This window comes from Phyllostomus hastatus, unplaced genomic scaffold (genome assembly GCF_019186645.2).
Source record: "Phyllostomus hastatus isolate PE091 unplaced genomic scaffold, TTU_PhHast_1.1 phas_contig_58, whole genome shotgun sequence".
Lineage (NCBI taxonomy): Eukaryota > Metazoa > Chordata > Mammalia > Chiroptera > Phyllostomidae > Phyllostomus > Phyllostomus hastatus.
In genome coordinates, this window is record NW_025333916.1 from 24,083,857 (window position 1) to 24,107,567 (window position 23,711).

The 23,711-nt window shown below is 41.1% G+C and overlaps 1 protein-coding gene across 2 annotated transcripts in view; it reads right to left on the reverse strand.

The window, feature by feature from the left end:
• The window catches only part of LOC123824769 (NLR family apoptosis inhibitory protein), a 35,339-nt gene extending 23,930 nt beyond the window's left edge, over positions 1 to 11,409 (reverse strand). For both annotated transcript variants that reach the window (XM_045848142.1, XM_045848141.1), the window contains exons 1-6: positions 11,266 to 11,409; positions 8,116 to 8,720; positions 6,761 to 6,860; positions 3,410 to 3,491; positions 2,418 to 2,469; positions 644 to 763 (exon numbers count right to left, since the gene is read on the reverse strand). In XM_045848142.1, coding sequence (XP_045704098.1) covers positions 644 to 763; positions 2,418 to 2,469; positions 3,410 to 3,491; positions 6,761 to 6,860; positions 8,116 to 8,683 — 922 coding nt within the window. In that variant the 5' untranslated portion in view covers positions 8,684 to 8,720; positions 11,266 to 11,409. The remainder of the gene's footprint in view (positions 1 to 643; positions 764 to 2,417; positions 2,470 to 3,409; positions 3,492 to 6,760; positions 6,861 to 8,115; positions 8,721 to 11,265) is intronic.
• Positions 11,410 to 23,711: the final 12,302 nt, after the last annotated feature.

Below are 23,711 nucleotides of genomic sequence, written 5' to 3' on the forward strand. Positions count from 1 at the left end.
GAGTGTGTCAAGGACTCCTTCTTCACAATCCCAGTATTGCTAATTCTTCCATAGTAACAGAAACCCTAATTTTTAGCTGGGCACATTGCCACCCAGGAAAAAGATGAAATGTACCAGCTCAGCTTCTCTTATAGCTAGGTATGGCCATCTGACTACTAAGTTCTAGTTAAAGCGATAGAAGCAGAAGGGTCACATGACAGTTTTACTTTGCTTTGCTTTAATGTACTTCATAGACATTACAATTTTTAAATAAATTGAAGACAGATATTACATTTTTTTACAAATCTATTTGCCTCCATCAGCAAATAGATTATGACTTGCTTATTTGATAGCCGCTTTACTTCAGTGGTCGGTCTGGAACGAAACCCATAGTATCTCCAAGGTCTGTCTGAACAAATGTGTATGTCTTTCATAAAAACAAAGTAGCATAAAGCTAACTTTCAAAAAATGGAGGATACCTGCACTTGTATTCATTGTTTGTCTAGACCTTAAGGCTTCAATTTGGAGCCTACCTAAGGGGGTTGTAGAAAACCAGGAGAGTGGACATTGTTGAGACTAGATAAATACAAGTTCAGGATCATGAATTGCATGTGGGGTTCGAATGACGAGCAACATAAGAGCTTTGTGTAAACTCCTGACTCACCTGTGTAGAAAAGACCTGCTTTGGCCAGAGCTGCAACTTCCATAGGCGATTCATGAGGCCAGTTCTTAAAAGTGTCCAGTCGTAGGTCTTCATTAGCAAAGATGCTGTCATTGCAATAAGCTTGAATAAAAGGCACATGGTGAAACCAGCAGGTTTTGATGCTGCTACCAACTATCAGTGTTCAAGTAATCACTTCGTATTTACAGATAGAATGATATGAGGTTTGGAATTTGTTTCAACATAATCAGAAGAAAAGTTAAAAAGAAGAAAGGGTTCAGATGAAGCAAGATTGAGCATGTGTTACATTGTTGAAGCAGAGTGGTGGAGTATACACTTATCTTATTTTTGTATACTTTCAAATTTTTCTATAATAAAACCTTTAAAAATTATCTCTTCCTTGTCTAGCATCAGAATAAAATAAAGAAAAAAGCTAAAGGAGATTCTCCTCCTCCACAACTTAGTGTCCAGATTGAGGAAAGGCAAATTTTCCTTGCAGCTCCCTTAAGAGCAGGCAGATTGACTTCTTGCCCTTTGGGGTACCCACTCTACGGAGTGGTCTCCATTAGACTTCCCACCTCGGGTGGGTTCTGGGGTTTGGTTGCTGTCATCTGTGCCCTATAAGGACTTGAAAATTAAACTTATGTTAACCTGGTTCTGCAAATTTTCTAAATATGAAAGCTTGCTTCAACATTCCACTTAACCCCAGGATTCCTGCTGGCACTTGATTTTTAATCTGCATTACTTAATGTACTAGAAAAATCTCAGTCTTTTCCTCCTGTGTGTCTCCTTTACACTCTCATACTACACAGCACCTCTGACACCGGATGTGTGATGGTCTTCCCCATCAAGCAATTCTCTGACACCAGCTGCCTGTCCTACTATGTAACTCAGTTCTGACACTCTGCCTGGAGACAGCGTCAGCTCTTACAAGACTGCCCCCAGTTCACGTCATTAACTAGAGTGGCTCACAGAACTCAGAGAAACACTCATGTTTACTAGTTTATTAAAGGGAGTACAAGATACAGATAAGCAGGTAGGGGAAGACACAGGGTGAGGACTGGGAGAGGCCCTAGCATGGGAGCTCCCGTCCCATGGAGTCGGGGTGTGTCACCCTCCCCATACGTGGATGTGTTCGTCCACCTGGACTCTCCCTGAACCCTGTGCTACTGGGATTTTTATGGATGCTTCATCATGTGGGCATGTCATCATTAACTCCATTTCCAGCCCCTCTGCCCTCTCTGGGGAACGAGGGGAGCGACTGGTTTTTCCAGTGACCAGCCCCCATCATCAGGAGTCACCCAGGAGCCCACCCAGCGTCACTTCATTAGAACAAAAGATGCTTCTAGTGCTCTTAGCACTTAGGAATTTGTCACGGATGGGGTCAAAGGCCAATTTTTAGAATAAGAGATGCTCCTAGTGTTCTTATTATCACTTGGGAAATTATGAGAGTTTTAGAAGCCCTGTACCAGGAAATGGGGACAGACACTAACTCATTTAAGAATGTTTTCAAAACCATTTCATCCAGAAATTTTTATTGTTTTAGGGCAAGTGTCAGCTAGGGACCCAACCCTGCCATATTCCCTATGCTCATTTATGCTAAAAAACTAAGTCACTCCAGAAGACCAGAAATCTTGTGGAGAAAAAAATTTTTTAACGATTATGGCACTACCAAATGAGGAAGCAAATGGAAGGATTAAAAAAAAAAGGATGAGAACAAAAGAAAAACAAAGAAGAAATAAACAAGCAAAGCCTTTGGAAAGTCTTAAGTGTTTACCTGATGTCATAGGTAAATCTCTCTTGACCCAGGAATTCACAAAATGTTCTCCCTGAAGGAAATTTAAAAAATTGACTTAGAGTATATACATATCTACCAATGAAAGGTGCAAGAACTCTCCTAACCCCAAATGAAGAGTTTCATTGGACTGAGTGGCAGGGTCGTTGGAGATCACTCTTTAAATTTTTGTTTCTATTAATATTGGATTTTTTTATGCAGTGCAAAAACAAAACAAAACAGAAAGAACCTGTGAATGTTTATTTACACCTAACAGGAAGCCTTCTGGGGTCACTGTTTCCAGAGGTCTAGCTCCAAAGCTGATTTACAGGTAGATATATCACAGATGTACTTTGACTAATGAGGAAGTATAAGCTACAGGAAGGCAACTGGATCCAGAAGCGTGTTAGGTACTGAGCAGCTGATCTCTCTCTGATAATTGCACTGGATTTCTTTCTCTGAAACACTTCTCCCTCATTTTCAGGTCAAGTTCTCCCTGCAGGGTTCTCATCTTCTGAGTCATGTTAGCCAATCAATTCCCTTTTGTACTTAAGCCAATTTGAGTTGGGTTTTCTATCCCCTACCACTAGAGAATCCTTACTAATAGTTCTAAAGTAACCTGATAGGAGGCAGTGACTCTGAGGCCTTCTGGGGGGAATGGTGCCGTGATCCCGATGTCACACAGGCATTCAGATGGGGGCAGCTAAGAGAAGCCAGGGGAGGTGGCCTCAGTCAAAGAGGGAAAAACTATTGGGAAGGCAGACAAACCACACAAAAATCAGCCCTGGAAAAAAGAATTTTAAGCAGTCTTGTTTAGCAAGAAAAGGTAATTTTCTCCATTCTGCCAGATGAGAAATAGGGGTAGGAAAGAAGCAAATAAGAAAGTAAAGTCTGTGACCAAAAAGGAAACAAAAACACCTACCCTCTTCTAATTCAGATATTACTAGGTAATATCAAAAGCCAACTTGAGAAAAAAAAGTGCTGTTGTCCATTACCGTGACACCAACAAATCCCTCATAGCTCTGAATGTACTGGGCAATTTCCTCTGAGGATTTCTCACTTTGAAGAAATTCACATCTACAATTGATAAACACAATTAAAATTTACCTTGATAGCATGATAGAGATGTCCTATATCTCTATTATTGCAGTGATGGTTGCACAAGGAACACTGTTAAAGCTTACTGAAGTGTATATTTAAACTTGGTGAATTTTATTAAACCTTAAATAAAATTATCAAAAGACTTATTCCAAAACTTACTTAAGAGAATCACCATTATTCTCACATAAGTATTCTTTATTCCTATTAATGACACCCTGAAAATTTTTAAATTAAATATTTATTTTATCTTTTCTCTGGAAACAAAATATGTAATATGGACTGATTTACAGGAATATATAGACTAGAGTTTTTGTTTGTTAAATTAAACTATGATGAATAAATCTAGTTCCTTTAGTTATATGAAAGTTACTGGCAGTAAGAGAAACTGTGTAAAATAATAATATATTTCATCTAGTGAAAAAAACACATCACCATTCCTTTAAAAAAATGGGAATTATAAATACAGAATTTTTTTAAAGAGTACATGGTGAAATTGTTGGTCATCTTCACACAATACATGATAGTTTGTACAAGAAATTTGTTCCATACAACCTTATAATCCTTATGACAACCTTACAAGCCACATATTACCACCTGCATTTTTACATATGAGACTTAGAGTAACCTGTGTAGGGTCTGCTAGCTGGGAAGCAGCTCTGTGTGCCTCCTCGGCCTCGGCACTCTGCCCTGCCCTTCTTTGCATCAGCAGGCTTTAGCCCCTTCCCTCGGTGAGACTGGTCACTGGACTGATATCTTCTCTCCTATGCTTCTTATCTCTCCCTCAGCCCAATGTCAGAGAAGGTATACCAGGGCCACTCCCAACAGGATATGCCACTCTGGTTGGTCTAGCCACATGATGGTCTGTGTGAATGGTGTCACTAGTTGTCCAGTGTATAACCCAATGGCACTGAGCATGGTGGCCCTGAGTATAAGTAAAGCTCTGAACTGAGACCAGAGCTGCAATGGGTGCCCAAGAGCCATGATACTGAGCCAGGGCTGACCCTCACCTGATACGTACCAGTATGGTACTTGTCAACCACTATGGTACATGAGTCTGATTGGTTGGGTCTATTCTGATTGGTCAAGGAGCCAGAATGACCTTCAAAATATTTAGCAATCTGGCTTCAAGCATCCCTGTAATTGTCTCATCTGCTTGTCTGGAAGAGCTTTCCTCTCTCTTCCCCCCTTCCCTATCTCTCTCTCTCTACCTCTTGTCTTTCTCCCCCTTTGTCCCCTTTCTCCCTCTCACCCGCCCTCTCACTTTTTCTTTTCAACTTCAAAAGTAATACACACTCATTTCTAAAAAGTTAAACAAAATAGAAGTGAACAAAGTAAAATATGAAAATCTTTCTCCACTTCATCTCCTCAGGAATTAAAACCCAGACAGATCTATTGTTTGGTTCATATTTTTTCATAACTTTTTCTATTTATTTTCAAAACAAGTCTGTACATAGGTTGAGTGGCTTTATATATTTTTAAGGTCTTACACTACACATTATTTTGCATATTGCTTTTTTCACTTATCATAGACATCTTTCCATTTTTGTGAGCATGGCTGTCCATATGCAAGATGACTTATACATATAAATAACCGTCCAGTTATTTTGTGGTTGACTTATGATCCAACCAATAGCTTCTTCGCATATCATAGGTATCTGACAGATATTTGTTAAACAAATAGAATATGAGCCTGATCACATTTCTAGATCTAAGTCCTAGGAAATTTAGGAAGTAGAAAACCACATTAATAATGACACAAAAACAGGTTCAGCCAAACCTAGAGTGTAGAGAACTTTACAGGGAAGATTACATGGTTTATTTAATGAGTAAGTGAAAAGAAAAAGGGAAGGAGGGAATCTATAAATTAAAAATCTTAAGAAACAGATCAACTGAATGTAATATGTGGACTTTGTTTGGATCCTGATTCCAATTAACCAACAGTAAAGAAAGAGAGGGAAGTCAGGGGATGTGGACATTGAACACTGACTCAGATATTTCATAATATGTATTGAGGAATTAATGTTAATCCTTTTTTAGGAGAGATAATATTGTGGTTTTGTTTCTTAAAGATGTTTTAGTATATAACTCTAAAATGTAATTATCAACAAATGACAGTATAAGATGTCTGGGATTGACTAATATAATTTCTGGGAAGAGGTGAGTGAGAGATGGATGGAATATAACTTGGCCATGTGCTAATAAGGGTTTATTATACTATTCTCTCTACTTTTGAAATTTTCCATAATGAAAGTTAAAAATTATAAAGGAAATGAATATATATTTGATAGATACAAAGTCATATAGAAAATACTAGTAAACATAGCCCTGGCTGGTGTGACTCAGTGGACTGAGTGCCAGCCTGTGAACTAAAAGGTTATCAGTTCGATTCCCAGTCAGGGCACATACCTGGGTTGCAGGCCAGGTCCCTAGTTAGGGGTGTATGAGAGGCAACCAATCAATGTTTCTCTCTCACATCAGTGTTTCTTTCCCTCTCTTTTTTCCTCTCTTCCCCCTCTCTAAATAAAAATATATAAAATATTTAAAAAGAAAATACTAATAAATATAGCATTAAAAATAATTAAAATGCACATTATTTTTTAAGCAGGGAACTAAAGACCATTGCAACAATCAAAACTCTTTGAGTTTTTAAAATAAAATCGTGGGGTATGTAATCAGCAGTACATGAAACCATTTGTAATGAAGACTTAAATATTTTACTTTCCAACTTCCTTCTTATGCCATTTATATCATCCCTATGTGAATTATTCTTATTTCTCAATTAGGGCTGATCTTAAAACTTCTACTTAGAAAAATGTGTCTTAGTATTTAGGATAATAAAACAGCATTTAAGAAATTATTTTAAAATTATATGATTCAAAATGCTCATGATGTAATCAGACCTTTCTTGCTTGAATAAATTCTCGAGTGTTCCAGTTTCAGATAGGAAAAGAGTCAAACTTGAAGATGCTTCTCCAGGAAGATGACTCTTGTCTTTAGTTTTGTTTCATCTTTCTTTTTTTAAGATTTTATTTATTTATTTTTAGAGAGGGAAGGAAGGGAGATAGAGAGAGAGAGAAACATCAATGTATGGTTGCTGGGGGCCGTGGCCTGCAACTCAGGCATGTTCTCTGACTGGGAATCAAACCTGCGACACTTTGGTTCGCAGCCAGCGCTCAATCCACTGAGCTACACCAGCCAAGGCTTGTTTCATCTTTTTAAGGAAAGAGACAGATTTCTCTACTTACTCAGGGAACCACTTGGCATGTTCCTTCCAAGGATCATCTCCATCTTCCCAATTTCCTAAACATCCACCACAGGAAAAACACTGCACAGCATCCCGTTTCCCTACATGTGAAGGAAAACATTTAGATTGCCCAGAAATGAGCAATGGCACCATGGGACAAACCAGAAGGTGTGTTTCTGCAAGTTGACTGCTCTGTGCAGGAGCAAGACGTGCTCCAACATGTCAGTCCATCACACTGTCATCTGGCTGAGTATCCTTCCACAGCCCCGCTGCCCTGCAACCTCGCTCCTCAGCCACAGCCATCCTTCATGTATAGACTCTAAACTGTTTAACTCAATATACCCTCAAGGTGTTCCCAGAACTGGTGTTTTGCTATTTGAGTTCTCAGAGCCGAAGTAGTGGGGAAGCAGAGAAATCCTAGCACTCATTAAGTAAGGCACAATTAGAAAACCTAAGTTGTAGCTTTGCAACGAAATTGCTGTGGACACTTAGACATGTTTTTAAACTCTTTGAGCCTCAATGAACTCAACTGTGAAATGGCAGGAAAGGGAGAGTTTGTTGGATGAGAATTAGTGCTTAACCTGAGTCTAGCTAGCATCAAGTAGGTACTCAGTCAACGGCCGCTGTTACTGTTACTACAGTTCTCATTCACACCCATCATAATATTTATGGCATGCCTAGGACAGTGCCAACAAAGTGTGGTTTTCTTAAATGCAGTTTGCCCTTTATAGTAGAGTTAGCCCTAAGATTAAAACCAACCATCCAACAAACAAAAAGCCCCTCCAATATCGCAGCACTTTAAAAAATCAGAAGGTCTTTCAGGAACAGCAAAAGGGAAATGGGTGAGGAGACTGGGGTCTGGCTCACCTCCTGGTTTATTTTAAGGACCTCAAGAATGTTGTCAGTATTGTCTAAGGTCCAAATTTAAGGAAAAGTAACTGTTTAATTTTTTAAAGATTTTATTTATTTTTAGATAGAGGGGAAGGGAGGGAGAAAGAGAAGGAGAGAAACATCAGTGTGTGGTTGCCCCTTGCATAATCCCTACGGGGGACCTGGTGTGCAACCCAGCCATGTGCCCTGAGTGGGAATTGAACCTGCCACTCTTTGGTTCATGGGCCAGCACTCAATACACTGAGCCACACTAGCCAGGGCTGTTAAATTTTTTATATATTTGACAAATTAATATGCTGCACAAAACGTAAAGCTAAAATAAAATTACTGAAGTTGAATGTTAATAAAATAGACCTAATCAAATACATTTAACAAGTGAGTAAAAATTCACAACATAGTGCAACTGAAAAATGAAATCTAAACTTAAGACTCCAGAGAAATACTTCAGAAAAGATTTTAAATTACCTGTAAAGACAAAGCCAGCCGCTGAGAGCTCCCCTGGGGATGTCGCCTGGGCATAAAATGGCCAGTCTTTGAAGGAGTCCAGTCTGGCCTTCTGTTCCTGGTACTTTGCTTTGTCTCCTCTCAGCTTGTTCTCTGGATTCTTAACTCTTATGTCATACTTGGCAATGTTACCAACATCTTTGCCCAAAAGGAACTCACAATCCGGATGCAATTTCTTGTGTTCTTCTATGGGGAGTTTCTGGAGGCTGGTTTGGAACAGGATGAGGCTGCAGCAGAAGCACTGCAGCCTGTGCTTTACGCCAGTAAGATAGAACCCAGCCGCTGCCATCTCCTGCGGTGTCCATGAGCTGTAGGAGTGGTAGGGCACGAAAGACTTTAGTCTTTTTGCTTCGCTGCGCATTTCTGAGTTAAAGCCTTTCTGCGCTTTTTCTCGTTCTTCCTGCTCCCCTTTTTCCATTTCCTTTACATATTGAAAAGCACTGATGCCTAGAATAGCAGACAGGTCCAAGAGTGAAGCATTGTCATGCTGGGAAGTCCTCTCTCCAGCGGCCTCCTCCTGAGTGGCCATCTTCTTTTTTGGGGGTGGGGGGGCTTCGTCCTTTTTTCTGTTTTAGAGAGAGGGGAAGGAAAAAGAGAGGGAGGGAAACATCAGTGTGTGGTGGCCTCTCTGGTGCCCCCTACTGGGGACCCAATCCACAACCCAGGCACACACCCTGACTGGGACTCAAACCCATGACCCCTTGGCTCATAGGCACGGTGTTCAAACCACTGAGCCACATCAGCCAGGGCCTGAGTGGCTGTCTTCTTAGAAGGGAAAGAAAAGCAGGTTAATGGACATTTCCATTGGATTGAGTAGTTCCTGAGATTTTCTTCAGCCCTTTTATTTCAATTGTTTCATTTCTTCTGAGTCATGCTGATCTTCTGTTCAGCATTCAGCCCAAGTTGGAGCAAATACGCTAGTAGGTCAGCCTCTCTCACTTCATCCTGCCTGCCCCCACCACGGGTAAGGTCACACATGTAGTCCTAGCAGTTGGAAGCCCTCTCATTGCAGCATCAATCACCACTTACATCAAAGGCATAAAACAAGGGATACCTCGGTATAGTCAGATAACAAGTCCAAAGATGCTTGCTTTTATCCTCAACACTTCAGAAACCTCAAAGGGAGTGTTCCATTTAATGGCCCCAGGTGGAATTAGATGGTTCCACTTTACAAGATGTGTTTTATGTGCCCCCACCTTTACCCAGCTCAGCTGATTTGCAATTTCCCTGCATTCCTGCAAAAGTGGCAGTGAACAGAAGGTCTTGATTAACACCAAGCATGCCCTTCATTTCACAGTGCCTAAGGCAAGGAAAAGCGCTTCTTTGTCAATAATGCTTTAAATCTGTTTCAGCAGTGTTTCCTCAAGCTATCGGTCCACAGGGTTACTAAGCTTTCTTTTAATCCTCACCTGAGGACACTTTTTTCATTGCTCTTTAGAGAGAAAGAAACATGGATGTGAGCTAGAAACATCGATTGGTTACCTCCCATACGTGTTCAGACCAGGGACTGGACATTCAACCTAGGCATGTGCCCTGACCGGGAATCGAACCTGCAACCCTTCGGCTATGGGGTGACTTCACTTTTTGATTGAACACCTCCTCTGTTTCAGTTCTCTTGATGCCCATTCCCTGTAGTGATTCTTTAGTGGTTCTCTATCAGAAGGGCGTCTCATTATGACCAGAAGAAATACCTGCCCACCTCTCCTCCGGCCTCACGTCCCTTTCCTTCACAGAAGGAACCAGACCAAGCCTGGTGGTGTTGGCAGCCTAAGGCTTTTTGTAATCACTTTCATTTTTGCCAAAGCAGCTAAAACCAGCCAAGGTACAGTATTCTTGGCTGACTTCCCCTCTATCTGAATTTCTGTTTTAATCTACTTAGCTATTTCCTCTGGCTCTGGATTGACCACCTTTAAATTCCATTGCTGTGCTTCCCCTCCCGTCAATAGTTATAGTGCTTGAAGGAATTCAAACCAGGAATTCCTCAGCAGCCAGCCTGACATGCGTGGTTCTAAATCTTTCTCCCACTTTTCATCTTTCCTTCTGTCAATCAAAGCCTTAGCCATTATTTAAATTATAAAGCCAAAAACTGTTTCAATTATCTCATTCACAGCACTGTCTTCAGCAATTACACAGGGTTAGGTAGTTGAAAAAACTCACATGACTCTATATAACATATTTATATAAAACGTGAATGCGAGTAAAGGATCAAATAAAAAAAATTAAAAGAACAGGCTAACATCAGAGAGTCTCAGATTCCAGGCCCAGTTCCTGGGGCCCTTACTCCATTGCACAGGCTGTGCTGCATTTTAGGTAATGAACAAACCAGGTATATGCAGGATACCTAGGTCTCAGGAAACCAGTCTCTTCCGAGGAGGGATCTTTTATGCCTTTCTAGTCAGGTGCCCAAAACAAGGCTGTGTGACCAGTCTCAAAAACAGGAAAGCTGGTCCAGGCTGTCTCTGGTCTGTCTCAGACCCTAGCCCAGGACTACATTAGTCACTAGTTAGGACATTCCACCCAGATTTGGTCAAGAGACAGCACCACGGATCCTAGCCTCCCTGGAGACAAATAAGAACAGGGTTGCAACAGACTAGCTGGGAGCAATTTGGCTGGTTCAGTGGTCAGTTTTGCTGATCTGGAGGCCATTTCTGAGGGGGAGAGATATCCAAGACCCTCTCCAGATTTCATGTCCTTTGGCTACAAGAGCTTAGAGTGTCACCTGAGGCAACTACATGGTGGATCGAGGATGTAAACCCAAGTCTGCGTGACCACAGTGCCTGTCCTCTTGCCTCCAGAGAAACAAAAATAAGAGAAATAAGCCCTGGCTGGTGTGGCTCAGTGGATTGAGCCCCGAGCTGAGAACCGAAAGGTCGCTGGTTCAATTCTTGGTCATGGCACATGCCTGGGTTGCCGGCCAGGTCTCTGGTTTGGGGAGGGCAAAAGACAGCCAACTGATGTTTCTGTCTCACATTACTGTTTCTCTACCTCTTTCTCTCCCCTCCCCCTCTCTGAAAATAAATAGATAAATTTTTTTTAAAAGGGAGAAATAAGAGGGCTATAACTTCAGGTGTGTTAGGAAAGCAGCTTTGCCACAGAGGGTAATTTACTTACCGAGAGGTTTATCCAGAGTCCCAGTCAAATGGAAGGAGAATGCGTGGCCTGAGGACAAATGCTCGGTGTTTGTCCTTGAATGGGAAGCAATGAAAACGTATCTGAAGAACGAAACTCAAAACAAATCGCAGTTCACTGCGTGACTTCCAGTAAGTGCTCTAATGTAGTATGTCAAAAAGGCTTAGTCAGGACCCAAAAGGAGTAACACAACTTGCCAAGTCCCACAACAGGAAGTATTTCACTCTCAACAGTTAAGATTGGTTAATGTTTACAGTGCTAGTGTATGTCTTAGTCCTTGTATGGTGACAGTTTCTATCTTTCTGGTGTCTTTTGGGATTTTCTCTTTCATCCTCAGTGTTATAAAACTTCAAAATGTTGTGTATAGTTTTGGGTCTGTCTACATTCATCGTACTGGGCACTCATTCGGCCTCTTCACTCTGATCACGTCTGTGTCCCATCAGCCCTACGACATTATCTTCTATGATTTTCTTTGATAATCTCCTACTGTCTGCTATTATCTTTTCACTCTTTCTAGTATTCCCATTATTCAGGTAGGGATTTAACTGACCACTAAATTCGTATTTTTTTCCCCTCATCTCTTCTCTCTTAGTGCTCTTGCTCTACTTTCTGTGAGACTGCCTCTCCATCATCTTCCAACTCTCCAACAGCAATTCTTAATCTCAGCAATTCCACTTTTAACTTCCCACGGCTCTTTACTGTTCTCTGACTGTTCTTTATTTTTTAAAAAGATTTATTTTCTTATTTTTAGAGAGGGAAGTGGGGGAGAGAGAGAAACATGAATGTGCGGTTGCTGGGGGCCATGGCCTGCAACCCTGGCATGTGCCCTGGCTAGGAATCGAAACTGTGACACTTTGGTTCGCAGCCCAAGCTCAATCCACTGAGCTACGCCAGCCAGGGCTCTGTTCTTTATTTTTATGACATCTTATTTTTTTAACCAACTCAGTCTTTCTCTGTGTCTCCTATGATACCATCAAATGACAAAACCAAAGCAAGTTAATAATGAGTTTGATGTCCTTGATTCAAGGGAAAGCAGCCTGTGGATCAAGGGCAGTACCTCACCTACAGCAGGGCACTGTCCCCGAGGGATCTGGGGCAGGAGTGAGTTTTATGGAGAAGGGGTGGCAGGAAACAGGGCAGGATTGGCCAGGAGGGCAGGGGTTTCCTGACAGAACCACAGTCCTGTTTTCTAGGGGAAGTAGACTAGCTCCAGCTGAGTTGGAGGATTGTGATTAGTGTATGTTAGGTTTCCACAACAGCTGTGTCCCATAAGTGCAGGCTGACTTAGGTTTAGATTTGTGACTTGGGCCAGGCCAGGGGGATGGGCCTCCATTTTGTGGGTCTTGATAAATTACCTTTATCAGTATTAATGTTTAGTTCATTTGTTGCCTAAATTATGTTTCCTCCAAGGCTATTATCATTTACCTTGGTATTTCTTTTTAACATTGCCAGCCGTCTTGAAATGTGTACCAATCCTCAGTTTTCAATTTATGTTCAAGATGTAGGCCATTCAGCCCTGGCTGGGTAGCTCAGTAGGTTAGAACATTGTCCCGAAATGCCAAGGTTGTGGGTTTGATCCCCTGTCAGGGCATACAAGCAGCAATCAATGAATGCATAAATAAGTGGAATAACAAATTGATGTTTTTTTCTCTCTCTCTAAAAAAATCAATAATTTTTTTAAGTAGGCCATTTAAAAGCTGACTGGTCAGAATTGTGGTTAAAAATCTAATTAAAAGCCACATAACTGTGACTTGAACCTCAGCTTTTTACTTTATGGAGGCCAGAATGGGGATCCAGGATTTAGCCTGGAGAAGCCCTAAATGTCAGAGGAACCCCTGAGAAAATGATTTCAAGTTACCTGTAAAGACAGAGCTAGCAGCTGAAAGCACACTTGGGGTGTTCCTGAGCATAATGACCAGTTTGTTTTTTTTTTTCATAAGACTTTTTATTCAATTATCTTTAGAAAGTGGGGAAAGAGAATGGAATAAATACCACTATACCATTTGAGTTTCCACCTTCCAAAATTTGTTAAAATATTCTATGTGCTGGTGGTCCCCTCCTGGTTTCTTAATGTTTTGAGTTTTTACTTCTATTTTTTTACTATTACTATTATTATTATTAATCCTCACCCAAGGACTTTTTTTTCATTGTTTTTAAAAAGGAAGGGAGAGAAACACTGGTTGCCTGGACCGGGGGCTGTACGCATCCAGACCAGGGATCAAACCCCCACAAGCTGGGCATGCGGCCTAACTGGGAATTGAACCTGTGACTTTTCGGTTACAGAACGATGCTCTAACCAGTAATGCCACACTGGCCAGGTCTCTGGGTTTATACTTTCAAAAATTATTTCAATGTTGTGTATTTATTAAAATAAGACTAAAATTTATTTAGATACTACTACTAGCTAAACACAGTTCTAAGCACTTTAGATATGTCCATGTAATACCATTAATAGTCTAAACAAAGCAGCTATTGTTATTTCCATTTTACAGATGAGGAAACTCAGGCATATAATCTGAACTCAGGAGTTCAGATTAACCAGAGTCTGTACTTTCAACCACTATGTTATGCTGCTATAAAAGCTAGATTTCAAGGAAAGGCAAATGCAGGTATCCCAAAAGACCCATTCCCTCCCCACTTTGGTATTTGAGCAAAATGCTGAGTTAGCAAAGCTTCTTCTAGCTGTTACCAGTGGCCCTGACATGTCACTTCCTCTGTCTAAGCTCTGGTCAAAAGCTTATTTACCCAGCCAAGAAGCAATCCTTATTAGTTGACCAGGTGTTCACTGGCCCTTCCTAACTATTGCAATGACGTGTATGATTGTACAGGGACAGCGTTCTTTTGAACTATTTTCAATGATGTGGCCTGCTGCAACCTCTCCACACTGCTGACCCTTCTGACAGTAAGCCTGTTTCCTTTATAAAGCTGCATGCATCTCTGTACAATGCACCCTACATTTGTTGTTGTACCTTGTAGGTTTTGCTGCCCTTATGACTGGGATAGTTTTTCACTTTCCTATTTTCTAAATATTCACTCATGATACATAAGACTCCTTCTAGTCTATTTTTAATATGACTATAAATCCTCTTAAATTTTCTAAGTAAATATTTGTATATCTGAATGTTATGGCAGTTTCATCTTTTACAGCCATTTTATTTTCTTGTCTTGTGGCACTGATTTAACATAATGTTGCTTAATAAGGTGATAATAAACATCCAATCTTATCCTTGACTTTGGCAGGAATTCTTCTGAAGTTTGACCACTAAGTATGATGTTTATTGTAGATTTTTACTGGATACCCTCTATGAGTTGAAAGAACTACCCTTTTACTCCTAGTGCCATTGAACACTTCTGCATAGCCTTAACTGGAAAAAGATCCAAATACACCAGTATGTGGCAGGGAGGGAAAAAATCCCCCAAGGAAGTGAATTAAAATACTGAGTGCCAAAAACAAACACATAAATGCATACATAGTTTGTGGGAGTGTAAAAATAGTGCAATGCTTTGGAAAACCAGATGGGTAGCATCATATGCAGTAAAGTATACATTTACCAATCTAGTAATTCCGTTCCTATGTGTGAAAAATGAAACACATGAACACACAGAGACTTATAATGGAATGTCATAGTAGCTTTATTCATAACAATCAAGAATCCAGAAACCATCTCAGCATTCACTGGGAATAAACAAATGATAAATTATCCATGCAATGGGACACTAACATGCAGTATAAAGGAACAAATTACTGATACAGATAACATGGGTGAATTTCAAAAACATCATGCTAAGTAAAAGAAGCCATATGTGGTGTGCGATTCAATGCATTAGAAATTGTACAACTGCCCAAACTAATCTCAGTGATAGAAAGCAGAGCAGTGGTACCTGGTGCTGGAAGTCCTGGCAAATGCTGACCGCAAAGGGGCCAGCAGGGCGGACGAACATGCTCTCTCGGCTGTGGAGGTTGGTGCATGGGTGTATACGCTTGCCAGAAGGCATCAAACTGTTCATTTAAAATGGAAGCTTTTCATTGTATGCTAATTACAACTCAACTTGGTTTTTAAAAAATTCTTAGTGTACATACAAATCCACTAATGTTTAAAGAGAATCTAAAGAAATGACAAAGCAATTCCATGTTTGGGATTTGTTTTCTGTAAAGTTACCTGAGTTAATTTTTTCTTTTTCAGTTCAGTAGAATTCTATTATCAGGACCTGTTTTTAGGTTACCTCTGTACCTCTATAATAGAGGCAGTGGTTTTCAAACTTTAGCATTTATCACAGTCACCTGGAGGATCTGTTAAACACAGGCTCAGCCCCAGGATTTCTGATTCAGTAGGTCTGACAGGGCCCAAGAATCTGCATTTCTAACTTGTTCCCAGGTGATGCTGCTGCTACAGGTCCTGCAAGTCCAGGCATAATCCTTAAAATCACTGACCCGTAAAAGATTCCTCTTCCCCCAAAGAGTCAATTCTTAACATTAAAAATTGAAACTGAATTATCCCCTAAAAGGGATATATCCTAAGAAAGCCTGACACCTGAAAAACACGACTCTCTGTCCTAATGATAAAGAATGGAGAAGAAAGCCCTGGCTGGCGTAGCTCAGTGGATTGAGTGCGGGATGCGAACCAAAGTGTCGCAGGTTCGATTCCCAGCCAGGGCACATGCCTGGGTTGCAGGCCATAACCCCCAGCAACCGCACATTGATGTTTCTCTCTCTCTCTCTCTCCCTCCCTTCCCTCTCTAAAAATAAATAAATAAAATCTTTAAAAAAAAAGAATGGAGAAGAAATCAGCTGGGCCCAAGTTTGTAAACCGGTGGCCCGTAATAAATTTTATTTAACCTTCATGGTTTTTAAAAATTAGACACCAACATTTAACACTCAGGAGAATTCACTTAAAACTCCAATTTTTCAGCTTCCTCTCCCTTTTAAAAAATATGCTTGATTTTAGAGATCCGGCCAAGATGGAGGCATAGGTGGACACACTGTGCCTCCTCACACAATCAAAATTAAGGACAACAAAAATTTAGAAACAAAAAAAACAACCAAAACAGACAGAAAAATTGAACTGTACAGAAGTCCTGACAACCATCTATCCTGACCGGTAAGAGGGGTGGAGTCGGCGGCGGGCAGAGAGTGGTAGTGGCAGGAAAAAGCGGTGACTGGCAAACCTGGGCTCACAGGGTGCATGTGGCACCTAGCACCCTGGTGGCAGACCCCAGGGGAGGGCGTGGGCATGGGGAGGCAACGAGCAGACCCAGGGAGGTGCGCAAGGCAGCTGGCTGTCCGCAGTCACAAATTTGTGTGCAGATAAACCAATAAAAAATGGGCAGCGAGACAGACCGCACAACCCAGGGCCCCAGTGCTAGGAAATAAAGCCTAAAAAGCACTGATTGAAAACACCTGTGGAGGTTGAGGCACCGGGAGAGACTCCCAGCCTCACAGGAGAGTTCACTGGAGAGACCCACAGGGTCCTAGAACATACACAAGTCTAGTCAACCGGGAACCAGCACCAGGAGGGCCCAATTTACTTGTGGGAAGTGGCAAAGGGAACTGAAATCTGACAGACCGGAGCAACCGCCATTGTTCCCTCCCTGACCCCACCCCCACATACAGCGTCACAACCCAGCAGCTGGGTTGCCCCGCCCTGGAGAACACCTAAGGCTCCGCCCTTCATATGTAACACGGGCGACCAGACCAAAAATAAATAAATAAATAAATAAATAAATAAATAAATAAATAAATAAATAAATGGCTCAAACAGAAGAACAAATCAAAGCTCAGAGCCAATACTTTTAAGCAACCAAGAGATAGCCAACCTATCAGATGCACAGTTCAAAGCACTAGTGATCAGGATGCTCACAGAATTGGCTGATTTTGGGCGCAAATTACATGAACAAATGAAGGCTACACTAAGTGAAATGAAAAAAAATGCAAAAGGAACCATAGTGATAGAAAGAAAATTGGGCCTCAAATCAATGGAGTGGAACAGAAGGAAGAAAAAAACATACAATCAGAAAAGAATGAAGAAACAAGAATTCAGAAAAAAATGAGGAGAGGCTTAGGAACCTCCACGACATCTTTAAACATTCCAACATCCGAATTATAGGGGTACCAGAAGGAGAAGAGGAAGGGCAAAAAATGGAAAAGTTATTTGAACAAATAATAAAGGAGAACTTCCCCATTCTGGCAAAGGAAATAGACTTCCAGGAAGCTCAGAGAGTCCCTAAGAAGCTGGACCCAAGGAGGCACACACCCAGGCACATCATAATTACATCAGCCAAGATAAAAATGAAGGAGAGAATCCTAGAAGCAGCAGAGTTAAGGGGACAGTAACCTACAAAGGAGTTCCCATAAGACTAACAGCTGATTTCTCTAAAGAAATCTTACAGGCAAGAAGGGGCTGGAAAGAAGTATTCCAAGTCATGAAAGGCAAGGACCTACATCCAAGATTGCTCTATCCAGCAAAGCTCTCATTTAGAATGGAAGGGCAGATAAAGTGCTTCTCAGATAAGGTCAAGTTAAAGGAGTTCACCATCACCAAGCCCTTATTATATGAAATGTTAAAGGGACTTATCTAAGAAAAAGATAAAAAATATGAACAGTAAAAAGACAGCAAACTCACAATTATTAACAACCACACCTAAAACAAAAGCAAACTAAGCAAACAACTGTAACAGGAACAGAACCACAGAAATGGAGATTACATGGAGGGATAGCAACAGGGGAGTTGGAGGAGGAGAGAGGGGGAAAAGGTACAGAGAATAAGCAGCATAGATGGTAGGGAGAAAATAGACAGGGGGAGGGCAAGAATAGTATGGGAAATGTAGAAAAAAATATGCTTGATTTTAGAGACAGAGGAAGGGAGAGAGAAACATTGGCATGAATGAGAAATATCCATGGGCTGCCTCCCATAAGCACCCTGACCAGGGATCAAACCCTCAACCCAGGCATGTGTCCTGATCGGGACGCAAACCCCCAACCCTTTGGTATACAGGACAACACTCCAACCAACTGAGCCATACTAGCCAGAGCCAGTTTCCCTTTAAATATCAAAATACATGGCACTAGGAAACCTACTTTCCTAGAAGGAAAAAATAAGCAGGGGCTGAGTACTGGTTACCTCCTTTAAAAAACTTTTTTTTGCTAAGTAACAAGTACACATGTATAAAATTCAAAAGGTACAAAAGGACATAAAGAGAAAACTACATCTCTCTTCTAACCCTGGGCCCAGTATCTCGAGGCTGCCTCTTTTAGATGGAAGAAGTGCTCTCCAGACACCACCACTTTGCAGCACCCTGGCCCCTTTTCACTTACTTGCCTCCTCTGCCTGGCCCCTTGATGCACTGAGTCTGCATCCAAGCCCATCTCACAGCTCCTCCTCTGCATGCCCACAGCACTTGGCATATTATTTGCACTTCCACACTGACTCCTTTACAGGTGTCCCTTCTAGGCTGGGAGGTTCACAGATACACGAGGGTAGGGTTCATGTCCTCTTTTTGGTGTCTGTGTCCTACTGCCTAGCATCCTGTCAGATAGATAGCAGATGTACAGGTTTGCTGAGGAAATTAGTAGCTGAACAAATTGTGTAGTGTTTTCAGGGCTCTGGCCTTAGGTTTAACTCAAACAGCAATTTAGTCGGGTGAAATCAAGAACTTAAATCCCTTCAGGGCCCACGAGAACCCCCAGTCCACCTTGTAATAGGTCTCCCCAGAACAGCATTAGAGAACACAGAAAGAAAATAATGAATCTTTTATTCTTAAGAACAGGACAGTCCCGAGGCTGCTTATTCAGAAGTGTGACAATCTCCCGTGCCCTTTTCTTCTTTACTGTAGGCCTCACAAACTCAAACTTCTCACCCTTTCTCCTAAACGCTGCCACCCACTGAAGGCATGCAATTAGACCACCCCACTGCCCAAAGACTGGCTGTATCCTTTCTTTCTCACCGCTTAAAATCATGTCATGTTATGAATCTGACAATCATTACAGAGATACAAACTGCTGAACACAGATGACCAGGACCATGAGGAAGTTACAAAATGTTGAGCAATCTTACACAATGTTTATGGTTCTTCTTTCCCACAGCCATTCCGAGAAGTCTGCTGTCCCCTCTCTGTTCTGATTACAGCAGTGGGTCACATATGGTTCTTAAATATAAGACTTACATGTTTTTAATCTAGTCACCTTTCTTCTGCCTTTTGAAGGAGCAAGAGGTTGTTCCAAGACGGCTGCCTGACCTGTGTGCTGCCCTGGGCCATGAGATCTGCCCACTAACCTGACCTGGACAGTCGGATCATAATCGACGTTCCTTCTGACATAAACCAGTACTCCTGCCCTGCCTCCCACTGCATGCTGGCTTCTGGAACAGGCCATCGTCCTGACCTGGTCAATCACATAGAGCATTCACCTGTACCTGGGACTAGTCATGCACGAGTGCTGGAAACTATCGCGCCTTGTTCTGTGTAATTCTTGGGCACCTTCTGAGCAGCACAGGGCCATTTTGTCTTGCAGCTGCTCAAAGACATGCCAACTATGTAAGTTTGCCTTAATAAACTCTACTAGTTACCAGATCAGTCCAGGGATCTTTCCTGAATCTGCATACACTATGCCTTCCAACAGTACTGTCATCTTCACCTTGTATAGATGTAGCTTTTCTCAAGGGCAAGAGTCACAAAATAGAAACAGTTCATGTGTTGCCACATACAGGTGGAAAATGTATTGTTTGAACCATGACCCAAATAAATGAAAAGAAACTTTATTATAGTTTCCCTCCAACCTCCAGCTCCATACTTACCAACTTACTTGATGAACATGATTGTTTTTGTTATTATTCAGGCCTTCAACAGCTAACATTAGCTACGTTATTTTCATTTGCTTCACCGCAACTTCCCAGGATTCCATAAATTTTATTATGTTTGAACATTTTGTTTTCAAAAATTTAAACTACATAAAAATACTTAAAAAAAATAATTTTCAGTCTCAGCACTGTGTTCATCTACTCTCCCACACCCCACCCCAGCCAACACTTCTTTTTAACCCTTACCTGAGGATATGTTTTTACTGATTTTAGAGAGAAAGGGAGATAGACAGACACAGAAAAACATCAATATGAGAGAGAAACATCAATTGGTCGCCTCCCGTATGCGTCCCAACTGTGGATTGAACCCACAACCTAGGTATGTGTCCTGACTAGGAACTGAACCCTCAACCTTCTGGTATATGGGATGATGCTCCAACCAACTGAGCCTCCTGGCCAGAGAGCCCAGGCAACCACTTTTATTAGTTCCCTGTGTATTCTCCCAGTGTTTCATTTTAAAAAACAAATTTATTGAGATAAATTCATATACCATACAATTTACCCATTTAAAGTGTATAATTCAATAGTTTTTAGTATATTCAAAGTTGAACAATCATCATCACAATCAATTTTAGAACATTTTCGTGACTCCTAAAAGAAACCCTGTGCTGTTAACATTCACTTATTTCCCCTAGTTGTTCCCAGTATTCCCTTATGATTTGTATGGTGGGAAGGTCCGGTGTCTCCTCTTCTTAAATATTCATATCCGAGTTTCCTCTCTCATTTTCCTCGGTCAATCTAGCTAAAGATTTGTCAGTTTTGTTGAAGCTACTTTTGGTTTGTTTCATTGACTTTCTCTATTGTTTTCTAGTGTTTCTTTTGGCTAATACAAATCTATGTGTTCTTATTTTTCCTTCTTCCTTATGTAATAGGAAGCATACTATACACCTCAAACACTAGTGTATTCTGAAGGATGTACAGCAGGTGGAGGAAAATGATCTTAAATAGATGAAATATGAGAAGAAATAAAGAGCCACAAAAGGGGGTGAATGATTAAATCTTAATAAACACTAATTAAAACAAGTATTAATGTCTTCTGAAACAGAAGAAATAAGAATATACAACAATAATAACATACAAGTGAGGAACAAGGTGAATGAGGTTAAATGTATTATGTATGGGCGGGTAAAGGTACATCTTCACTTCAGATTTTCATGTTATGAATGAGTATTGAATAAATTCCTAATGCTTCCTCAGATTCCCCTGGCTATTTTCCTCTTCCCAAGGTGCTGCCTATCTCCCACTCCACACTGCTGCTGCCTTTGCCCAGCTTCCTGAGCAGGCTGGAGTCCGAACTGAAGACACCAAGCCTATCTGACCTGAGTTGCCCCTCCGCCTCCCAGAACTGGCTGCAATGTCACACCGCTGAGCATGAGATCTGGTTTCGTGAGAAGTTACCAAAGGACACAATGACACAGCTTTGTGTGGCAAACCTTAGCCAATGAGAAATGTGAGATGGGAGAAGCTGGGAAACTGCATTGCCTCTCCCTTCCTCCCTTCAAAGCACTGCTCAGAAAAACAGTCTCTCCTTATGAACCTTCTGGAGAAGTCCCACACTGTAAGTGAACATACTTGCTGGGACACTCTTATGAGTCTTCACTGCTTGTCACCAAGCCTGACCACTGTGGTAACACACTGCATCAATTTTTTTCCCTTACTTTACTTCCTTCCCTTTTCTTCCCTACCCTCACTTTCCTGCACCTCCCAAATAAAGGAACAATACTTTCATCTTTGTCTCAGGTTCTACTTTCTTTTCTTAAGTATATTTTATTGATTATGTTATTACAGTTGTCTCAATTATTTTTGCCCCTGTATCCCTCCTCTGCCTTGCACCCTCCCACTTTCCAGCATTCACCCCCTGACCCTAGTTCATGTCCATGGGTTGTACATATAAGTTCTTTGGCTTCTCCATTTCCCATACTATTCTTAACCTCCCCCTGTCTATTTTGTACCTACCACTTATGCTTCTTATTCCCTGTACCTTTTCTTCCCCCTCCCCCTCCTCACTGATTGCACTCTATGTGATCTCCATTTCTGTGAATCTGTTCCTGTCCTAGTTGTTTGCTTAGTTCATTTTAGTTTTTGTTATTTTAGTTTCTGTTGTTGACAGTTTTGAGTTTGTTGTCATTTTACTGTTCATATTTTTTATCTTCTTTTTCTTAGATAAGTCCCTTTAACATTTCATATATGAACTTCTTGAACTTAACCTTATCTGGGAAGCACTTTATCTGCCCTCCCATTCTAAATGCTAGCTTTGCTGGATAGAGTCATCTTGGATGTAGGTCTGGCAAAGATGGAGGAGGCATAGGTAGAAACACTTAGCTTCCTCACACAACCAAAAGGAGGATAACAACCAATTTAAGAACAGTAAACAACCTATTTAAAAACATAAAAGAAAATCAAACTGAATGGAATTTCAACAACCAAGAAGTTAAAGAAACATTCATCCAGACTGTAGGAGGGTAGAGACAGGCAGCTGAGCAGAGAGGATGCACAGCAAGGGGGTGGACTGAGCAGGTGAGGAGGGGCTGGCTGACTGGTCAACTAAAGACTCAAAAAACCCCTGGCTGTAAAATTCTGTGGGGGTTGTGAAGATGGGAGAAACTCCCGGTCTCACAGGAGAGGTCACTGGAAAGTGGGGCTAGAGTGGGGCAAGTGAGTGGCATTGTTCCCTCTCTGAACCCTCCCCACTTACAGCACCACAACACAGAAGTGGGTCACCCCAAACTGGAAAATACCTAAGGCTCCGCCCCTTACAACATAACAGGCCCTTGGAGACAAAGAAATATGGCCCAAATGAAAGAACAGATCAAAGCTCCAGAAAAAGAGCTAAGTGATAAGGAGACAGCCAACCTATTTGATAGAGAGTTGGGTAATCAGGATGCTCACAGAATTGACTGATTTGGTCACAAAATGAAGGAAGAAATGAAGGCAACACAAAGTGAAATAAAGGAAAATATACAGGGAACCAACCATAAAGGGAAGGAAACTGGGACTCATATTCTACTTTCTAGAGGACCCAAGTTAAGAAATTTATGTGGACTGTAATTTCTACGGTCACCACTAAAAGAATAAAAATAGAGTATATAATTTTCCAAGCTAGTTGAGGAAAAACCTAGAATGGTAGAAAAGAATCAATCCAAAAAAGGCAAGAAAGAAAAGAAAGATAAAGATGGAATGGTTGAAACAAATAACATAAAGTGAGACATTAGATTTAAACCCAAATATATCAGTAGATACATTTAATATAAATGGACTAAATGTTTCAGTCAAAAGATAGGCCAAATTAAAAAGAATATGAAGTAAAATGTATACACTTAAAAGTATTTAAAATAAATCTATTTTTCATAATGAATTTTAAGTATTAAGAAGTTTTCTGACTTCCAGCAAGATGGAGGCATAGGTGGACGCACCATACCTCCACGCACAACCAAGATTGGAACAACAACAATTTAGAGGCAGAATAACACCCAGAACTGATAGAGAATTTATCTGAATGGAAGTTGGACAGCCAAGAAGTTGAAATAGACCCATTTATCCAGACAGGTAAGAGGGGTGGAGATAAGCAACTGGGCG